The sequence below is a fragment of the Phodopus roborovskii genome, unplaced genomic scaffold, assembly GCF_943737965.1.
Source record: "Phodopus roborovskii unplaced genomic scaffold, PHOROB, whole genome shotgun sequence".
Lineage (NCBI taxonomy): Eukaryota > Metazoa > Chordata > Mammalia > Rodentia > Cricetidae > Phodopus > Phodopus roborovskii.
Window position 1 is genome coordinate 2,928,338 of NW_026126638.1, and position 9,675 is coordinate 2,938,012.

A 9,675-nucleotide genomic window follows, 5' to 3' on the forward strand; every position below is an offset into this window, starting at 1 on the left:
CCCTATCTAACACACCCTTCCTAGGGTGTGTATGGGGGTCTCATTTGTCTGATGGTATCACCTGCCTAATGCAGCAGCTAGGAGTAGCTCTGGGTACACACTTGGCAGTGGAGGTGAAAGGCCTGAGCAAACCAAAATGAGTACATTGAAGGGAGATGAGCTGCAGAGGAGGCGGGTGACTGATGTGTTGCTATTTTTTTTTTTTTTTTTAAAGACTGTTGGCTGCCTTCACATTTCCTGATGGAAGTGGGACAGGTCAACGGATGACCCACGGTCACAGATAACTTTTGCCCACGCATTATTCACTTTTGGGAGCACTGACTTGCAATTGAGGGGTGTGTGCGTGCGCGTATGTGTGTGCCTGGAACCGACGTGCCTTCCGCAAGCCTAAGAAGTCTGGGCTTCTTCTTCCAATGGATGATTACAACACAGAGGATGTGGCAGCGTTGTTTTTCCTGTTTGATGTCATACCATTACCCTTTAAAAGTCCCAGGGCAAAAAGGAGGGAATCCAGCCCAGGATCCCCACTCCAGTTTCTCAGTTTCTTCCTAGGAAGAGAGGAAGGTCAGCAAGATCCCACTGGCCTGGCTGGAAGTGTCAGATTTCAAACTGAGCCTTAGCCACTCAGAGAGCAGTGCGATGCTGGGGACCTGCCTCAGACTCCTGGTGGGTGCTCTGTGTAGTGTCTGCAGCCTGGGCACTGTTGGAGCCTATCCTGACACCTCCCCACTGCTGGGCTCTAACTGGGGCAGCCTGACCCACCTGTACACAGCTACAGCCAGGAACAGCTATCACCTACAGATCCACAAGGATGGCCATGTAGATGGCACACCCCATCAGACCATTTACAGTGAGTACTGGCTCCAGGTTGCCAAGAGGGGAACCTCCCTGTTGTTGACCTCCAGGGATGCTGGGGAAGCCTTGGGCTAGATAAGAGGGAGAACCTAATATTTTCTATTTTCTAGTTTCTTGTGTGCATGGCTCTCTCTCTCTCTCTCTTCCTCTCTCTCTCTCTCTCTCTCTCTCTCTCTGTGTGTGTGTGTGTGTGTATGTGTGTGTGTGTGTGTGTGTGTGTGTAAGAGAGCGAGAGAGACCTAAGAGGAAGTTTTTTTTCCTTCTCCTTGATTGGACTTACAGGTTTTTCTCAACCTAAATAATCATTGCCACCATAACTCACTCATTTCCAATAATAAGGGACAGTTTTCTTTCCTTCTGTCCGAGAATTGGAGGGGAAATGGATAGAAAGATGGATGACTCAAAGAAGACAATAACCCAGAGAGAACCACAGATGATGAAATGTAACTAGGGGAGAGAATGGGGGAGATTCCAGGATCCCAAAATTTAGAATAGGTGAAATAAGGGGGCTCTTTTCAACTCAAAATTTCTAGTATCCCGACTTTGTAAACATTCTCAAGAGCTGGGCACACACACACCTTTAATACAATACAAGGCTAACCTGGTATACATAGTGAGCTCCAGGCTATTCAAGGCAACATAGTAAGACTCTGTCTCAAAACAAAACCTTCTCAAAAGACATATGTTAAAAACAGACCACCCCGATGTGTGGTCTTGGCAAGTCTGACTAAATGCATATACCCAACAGCTGGGTGTTTCACAGGCTCCTGTATGAGTTGGTTCTCTGAGCTGAGCTGTTAGTCACTAACAGACTGAACTGGGTGTGAACTCCCTGGTGCTATGAAACACCTGGAATACTCTTAAAGATGAGTCTACAGAAAAGTGGATCATAAGCTATAACTGTATATCAACTAGATGTATTAAAATAATAGCTCCTTCCAGCATAAGGGATAATATATAGAAAATAGAGTGATGAGGAAGATGGGTGTTGGAAAACGCAGCTTCTATTTTATCAGGAATGTAAAAAGTATTCTAAGTAGGACTGGAGAGATGGCTCAGCAGCTAAAAGCACTTGCTGCTCTTGCAGAGAACCCAGGTTCAGTCCAGCACCAAGTAGTGGATTGCAGCAATCCATAACTCCCGTTCCAGGAGATCCAATGCCCTCTTCTGACCTCCTATGGCACTACACAAATGTTGTTCATAGACATACATGCAGGCAAGACAGCCCATACATGTGTAATAAAAACCAAAATCATAAAAGTTATTGTAAGAGTGTATGGAAGATGCAACTGGGTTCAGTGCCAGGTAGAGCATTCAGAATAGAAATGACTCGCATTTCACTAAAGAACTTTCTATAGGGATTATGATCTCCTCTTTGCTGTTGTAATAGTTTATGGATGTAGCCTCGAGGCATGCGTGACATTCTCTCTGCTATGGCCAATAGACCTTAAACCTAGCAGGCAGCTATAGGCACATGCCAAGCCAGCAGCTTACACCTGTCCAAAGGCTACACTGGCAGGAGATGTGAGGAGAAGAAATGCTCTCTCCAAATACCAAGCATCCTCCATAACTCAAGGGATAAAGTAGGATCCAGGAGTTCCCTCTTGGAAGTCTGAGCCTGATAGGGAGAATCTAGAATAAATCTGGGTACATTTCACAGGTCCCCAGCACTGCTTGTGCTCTGTGGAACAGTACTTACAAGGTGCCAGACACCACACAGTCCCCTGCCACTGGAAAAGTGATACAGTTCTTCATAGACCTCTTGTCTCCCAGTGCACTATCAAACTTTTGGGAAACACCATTGTATTCCTCCCCTGGTAGACTGCCGTGACTTCTGCTGCAAGACCACGTGCAATTTTCAAATGCTGGGTGGTGGATAAGGGTAAACTGTTTCAGCTTTGAAGACTGGAAACTTGCTTATAATTACAGAATGCGTATAGGATGTCCCTAGAATCATGCAGAGGCCAAGAAGTCAGTCTGAATGGCAGTCGGAATGGTGGGCCTTTTTCCTTGAGAACTGACCTGACTTTGGTTTCTGTGTGTGATTTTATCTTGTGTAATCTTTGTCTTGGGGATGGGAAGTAACACTGGACCTGAAGTACTACTCAGATATGTGCATTTCCATAAGAACATACTTGATTTTGTTCTTATCTTTACACATTAATAGTACAATCTTCCCCCTAATTAATTGTATTTTTACAGCAGAACTTGGTTTTATTATGATCTCACTTGTTTATTTTATTGCATAAGCATGATGGTCTTGTTTGCATGTTTGTCTGTGTACCGCATGTATTCAGTGCCACCGGAGGTTAGGATAGCTCATTACATCTTCAAGAAGATTAAGTGAGGCAAGAGTTTCTGTTTTCCTGTTTTAAAGTGTCGCTTTAGTAAGTTCTTGGTTAAGAGCTGAGTGCCCAACTCCTTTTCTAGTCATTGTTCTTTTACAAGATGGAATGATCTGCCCAAATGATACCCATGCTCCCCTGAACTCAGAAGGCTCTTGGGGCTTCTCCAGGGTTGGTAAGCTTTTTCTAATGGGAACAAGGCCAGCTTCCCACTTCCCATTGTGCTAACTTTTTGGAAATGGCAGAAAAGTGTTGCCTATCACCCTTGCTTAATAGCCCATTCTTTCCTTTTGGTGTGTGGCTTAGCGTGTACATGGCCAAGTGAACCTTCCTGCTGGCTTCTGTTGGTTTCATTCAAAACACCATTCAGAAGTGCTCCCTCTCCTCTGGTAGTCACTCACTTTCTCTAGGACTGGCCCTAGAGTGAGGGCATGTACCCTGTGCTCACTGCCTGCAGCGCCTCCAACCATCAGGTAGGCTGGCAAGGTGTCAGGGTGAGGAAGTGGCCAGCTGTCATTTTTGCAACCGGTATCCCATTTGATTGTGGGTAACCCCACAAAGCAGGGAAGGACTGCGGTGCTCTGGGTGCTATGCTAACTTCACAGACAGCTAAGGAGCTAACTTCACATGGCCGCCACAATGAAACTCCCAAGGCTACAAGGTTCTTAAGGAGCCAGATTGGGACCAGCATCCCTCCTGGGCACAGACCCTCCATGTCCTTGTGGCATTTTAGCACTTTTTCTGTTAGAGGCTACAGCTGCATGGCGGGAAGATGTCACTGACCTGAGTTTGAATTCTGCTTTGGCTCTTAAAGATGCTACAATAACCACTAAAGTGATTATGTTTATTTTTTTAACAATGTAACAGTTGTTTTGAGAATTTAAAGTACATAGAGAGCTTAAGAGGGCATCCACTCAAAAAGAAAGGAAGGAAGGAAAAGAAAAAAACACTAAATGTAGTCCTTCAACCCCCCCCAAACCCTGCCCCTGCCTTGATTGGACCAAAAAGCCCTCAGGACAGAAATTCTTCTGTGTTTCTTATGTCTGAGACATAGACATATATGGGAGAGCATGTGTGGCCCCTTTCCCCATTTGGCTGAAAGTTAACCTGCACTCAAACTTTGAAACATTTGAAACAAATGGATTTTCCTGGTCGGTCCTCTGCTGCTGTCACCTTCCTAGCTCATTCTGCCTTCGTTCCCTCTGTCCACGTCATGCCAGCTTTGGCATGTACCAGGTTCTGTAGTTAGAGGGTATCTGACCTTTGCCTGCTCCATTCCCTTGAAGGTCCTACCACACGCTAGGCCCAGACTCTTTTCTGCAGAGGGATTAGAAGTCGTGTCTGAGCAGCCTCCTTGAGGCCCTGAAGGGAAGCCCCACAGCAGGCAGTTGAAAGTGTCCTCAATGATCTCAGTGAATGACTTAACAGAGAATGTCAAGTCTTGCTGAATCACCATTCATTTTACAACACAATGTAGCTTAACTGTGCCTCTATTGCAGAATGCCCGTCTATAAATAGTGTTGACCATTTAAGGTGAAGATGACACAGGCATGCTTCAGGCCTTAGTCAAAGTCAAGTTTTTCTATCTTATTATCAGGAAGGGCATTTAAGGTAGCCTCTCCACTATTGCTTAGATTCTTAGTTGGGGTCATCCATGTAGGTCTCTGAACATTTCCCTAGTGCCAGAATTCTCTGTAACCTACAATGGCTCCCTCTATTATTATGGTATCTCTTTTCTTGCTCTCCTCTATTCTTCCGCCAACTCAATCTTCCTGCTGCCTCATGTTCTCCTGTCCCCTCCTCTTCTCCCCTCCTCTTTCTCCTAACTCCTCTCCCCTCCCACCTTGCTCCCAATTTACTCAGGAGATCTTGTCCCTTTCCCCTTCTGTGAGGAACTCCTCTTGGAAGGTCTCACCCTCCCTGGGGAGTGGATGATGGATGGTATAGGGGGGTTTATGGGGGGAAATGGGAGGATGGGAGAGAGAGGGAACTGGGATCGATATGTAAAATAAAAAAAAAAAATTAAAGAGAAAAAAGTCAAGTTTTTAAGTGAAGCTATCGAAAGTTGTCCAAGATCAGCATCTACAAAGAGCATCTCCAAGTAAGAAAAGCACGAAGGACTGGTCCAGGAAGTAAATGCTATCCATCCCTGGGGTCTATTACATGTCTGGAGTGGGGGGGAGCTCTGCTTCTCCAGGATTAGTTTTAGGCATGCAAATATGGTAGGGTGAGGTGAGGGGCAGCTGTCACAGCAGGAGTACCATGCTGAAGAGCAGTCACTTCTGATCAGAGAGGTAAGAAGGCACAGAGGTGACTACAGCTGACCTCGAAGTGCAAGCAACTTCAAAAGGCAGGGACAAGAGGTCAACTCTGAACACACAGGTAGGGACATGCAGCGAGGGAACACTGGGCTCTATATAAGCTGGGTTATTGAATGACGTTTCAACATAGAATTTAAAATCACAGACGCAGCCAGCTTAGGATACAGCCTCTGCTGCAACACTTAAGATACTAGCCATCCATACGGAGGGCAGTGTGTGTGTGTGTGTGTGTGTGTGTGTGTGTGTGTGTGTGTGTGTGTGTGTGATGACTGGGAAATCAAGGAGCCCCATGCATGAAGGACAATAAAGCAGGACAATAAAGTAAGTGTTGCTGTTGGAGTTGGGAGTCACAGGAAATGAGAGGAATAGCTAGACATGGAGAGTTGTGTGATGTCACAGAGAGGTGTTGTGGGGGTGTACTTTCAGTAAGTGTTTCAAGGGAGGGTTAGCTGCATGTTTTGACCTGAGAGTCTTTCTTGCAGGTGCCCTGATGATTAGATCGGAGGATGCTGGCTTCGTGATCATAACAGGAGCCGTGACTAGAAGGTTCCTTTGCATGGATCTCAGAGGCAACATTTTTGGATCGGTGAGTTTCTTTTTTGTATTGCTCACCACTTTATAATGACTTTATCTCTTTTTCTAAGATGCCGTTTTTTAAAATCCGATGTCTGTGTGGGGAAGCAGCATGCACAGGCTCTTAAACGCTGAGCCATCTCTCCGGCCCTTACTGTATGTCTCCTCAGGGCTTTGATATATCTGACTTCAGAGATTCCGTTTAGAGTGTCCCTTGGCTACTATGCACATCATGCAGTCTCAGTAAGAAACACTCAGGTTTACACAGCTGGGGTTTGGAACAAGGCTCTGGGCCTCTAGCCTGCACTGCCCCCTGGTACCCATTCTTGCATGGAACAGAGTCCCTGCTATGTTGTAGGTTCTAAAGCCATGTCAGTTCATGCTTGTAATGTATACACTCGATATGGTGATCGGCCCTTGGTGTCTTCGCAGTTCTGTTACCAACTGCGGCCTTGGGTGAGGGCTCTCAATCCTCCCAGTGACGGTCTCCTCCCTTAGAAGTGAAGTGCACCATGTGACCGGAAGCTCTCCCTCCTACTAATGACCCCAATTAATTTCCTGTGCCCCCAGGGAGATGGCTGGTCTTTCAGATTGTAAGTCAAGGCTTTTCAAAACCAAAGGCAAAAGCATAGTCCCAATAATTTCCAGGCAGAAATGAACAATTGATTGCTTCGGGAGTCCCCTAGCAATCAATGTCCACTGCACAGTTCCTGAAGTAGAGTTCTGTTTAGTTACGCCTGTGCACATCCCAGCACTGAAAATGGCATCTGTCCAGAGTGGATAGAGACCTGAGCCCACAGGAAGCCCTCACCTCTAGGATTCTTTGTGCAGTTTGGAAATATGTAAGGGTCCAGGTAGGCACTCAATAAAACTCGGTACAATTGAGAATGAGGTTCAAACGCAGAATATCTGTTAGCACGTTCATGTCCCTGACCTTAATCTACATTATGTCTTGGTGTCAGTACCCTCCCTTATATGTGGCCCTTCAAAGTCCATCCCAGCTCCAGTCTCTAGGCAAAGAGACAAGCCACAACCTCCTTCCAGACAGTAGAGCTTTAAAAGGTATACAACCCAGGCCCAGTGGCACAAGCCATCAATCAAAGCTGCTCGGTCGACCGAGGCAGGAGAATTGAAAGTTCAAGGTCTCCCTGGAGTACTCAGCAGAGTTCAAAGCCAGCTTGGGTAATTCAGTGAGACTCTGCCTCAAAATGAAAAGAAAAAAAGAAAAGAAAAGAAACAAAGAAAGAAAGGAAGGAAGGAAGGAAGGAAGGAAGGAAGGAAGAAAGAAAGAAAGAAAGAAAGAAAGAAAGAAAGAAAGAGAAAGAAAAAGGGCTGGGATTGTAGCTCAGATAAGGCACTTGACTACCCTGTATGAAAGCCCCCGGGGGGGGGGAGGATGGGGCAGAGGAGGAGGGGCTGGAGACCATCCATGAATGTTAGCCTAATCCCCGCTGCAGACAGTAGAAACAGAGACATAAACAGAGAGAATAGATGAATACAAATATGAAAGAGGATATGAAATGTTCTCCTCGCGGACCCTGAACAAGAGGAGTGTCATTGGCTCCATCAGGCTGACCTCCAGACCAAGGTCCTCCAGACAGTGCTCTCCAGTGTCCTTGCAGCGACCACTCCCCTGAAGCTGGAGCCAAGTTCTGCGCTTGGACATCCTTTCTTAAGAGGGAGGTGAGGGGCTGGGCTGAGCAGTACCTCTTAACGGAGCGGAGCGGGGGCCCTCACCTCCTCTTGCTCCCCTGCCCTTACAGCATCACTTCAGCCCTGAGAACTGCAGGTTCCGCCAGCGGACTCTGGAGAACGGCTATGACGTCTACCTGTCGCCCCAGCATCACTACCTGGTGAGCCTGGGCCGCGCCAAGCGCCCCTTTGAGCCTGGCACCAACCCGCCGCCCTTCTCGCAGTTCCTGGCGCGCAGGAACGAGGTGCCGCTGTTGCGCTTTCACACCGCGCGGCCACGGCGCCACACGCGCAGCGCCGAGGACCCTCCCGAGTGGGACCCGCTGAACGTGCTCAAGCCGCGGCCCCGTGCCACGCCCGTGCCTGTATCCTGCTCGCGGGAGCTTCCGAGCGCCGAGGAAGGCGGCCCAGCTGCCAGTGACCCACTAGGCGTCCTGCGCAGAGGCCGCGGGGATGCTCGCGGGGGCGCAGGAGGCATGGACCGGTGCCGCCCCTTTCCTAGGTTCGCTTAGGCCACCAGCCCAGGCGGTCTCAGCTTCCATCCTCCAGTCAGCTCAGCCCATGTGTAAGGTGGAAGGCTGGGTGCCTGCTTCTCTCTCTTCCCTTTGGACCTGCGAGGTCCCAGCCAAGCACCAACAGAGGAAGGCTGGAGAGATGGCTCAGAGGTATAGAGCCTGTGCTGCTCACAGAGGACAGTTCTCAGTACCCACAACTACCTGTAATTCTAGCTCCAGGGGAATCTGATGCGTCTAGCCTGCCTGGGCACCTGCACTCACATGCACATACCCCCATACACATGCACGTAATTTATAATGTTAACCTGTTTTAAAGACCCCATCAGGTAAACTACACCTGGCTTATTTTATTTTTTAACTAACAGGTAAACTAGACACTTGGCTTTATTAGCCTGTCTCTTGCCTAGCATTCTCACCGATCAACTAGCATTAAAAAACAGAGGTTCAGAGTACACACCTTGAACCCAGGGAAGAGGCTATCTCTACAGCTTTTTGTTACTGTTCTGGGACCCATATGGGTTTTTGAGTTTGAGCACCATAATGGCTTCACTGGGCAAGTTGAAGAAAACGCTTATTTCTACCCTGGCCCCTTTCTGGAAGAGCTTTCAAAAAAAGATCGGCAGGAGGCTGACAAGTAGATCCAAAGGCATGGTGAACTGAAACATATTCCACAAAGCTCAGCCTCCCTGCAGACTGAACACCCTTTGCCAGATTCGTAGAACGAATGCCAACCCTGCTCCCTTCGCAGCTTTGTTCCCAGCTCTGTGAGATAGAACGACCTTTTCTGCTGCCCTGGCTCAGGAAAGTCCATCTTGCTAGGGTGTTTTGCAAAGTGCAGATGCACAAACTCTCTCAAGAGGCATTTTAGTGAAAGCCTCCACCAGCTGGTTGAGTTGTGATGTACTCTAGGTGAATTGTGAAGATGTGCCAGGAAAGGAAGAGTCCTGGAACTGTGAGCTGCTCTGGGTGAGGTTTTCTGTGGACTGAAAAAAAAAAAAAAAAAAAAAAAAAACAAGAACCCACCCACCCCCCTACATGAAATGGGACCCAAGGTCTAGCTAGCGGAAGAGGTCTCTAGCAGGGGTTAACCCAGAAATGGGGGCTCTTAGGAACTCTTAGGGCATTAAATGAAGACACTTTTCAGTCATCCCGGAACTCCAGGGCTGTCCTGGGGTGTGAGCATAGCCTCACAGTGAACAGCCAGACGTGTTAGGCAGGCTTTTGAGTTCTCCTGAGTCTTAGCTGGTGATAGACCTCAATCGAAGGGCACCCCTTTCTACCTTTCTTTAAAAGGACACCTGAAGATAGAAATCGTGGAGGCCCATTCAGACAACTTCCTGTTTTCCACTGTCTTTGTGCACAGACTTAGAAACA

The 9,675-nt window shown here is 47.7% G+C and overlaps 1 protein-coding gene across 1 annotated transcript; it reads left to right on the top strand.

Annotated features, from left to right (window-relative positions):
• The first annotated feature begins 534 nt into the window (after positions 1 to 534).
• Positions 535 to 8,338, top strand: Fgf23 (fibroblast growth factor 23). The gene is made up of 3 exons (XM_051173160.1): positions 535 to 850; positions 6,004 to 6,107; positions 7,858 to 8,338. The coding sequence occupies exons 1-3, from the start codon at positions 640 to 642 to the stop codon at positions 8,296 to 8,298; spliced, it is 756 nt and encodes a 251-aa protein (XP_051029117.1). The 5' UTR covers positions 535 to 639; the 3' UTR covers positions 8,299 to 8,338.
• The last annotated feature ends 1,337 nt before the right edge of the window (positions 8,339 to 9,675 follow it).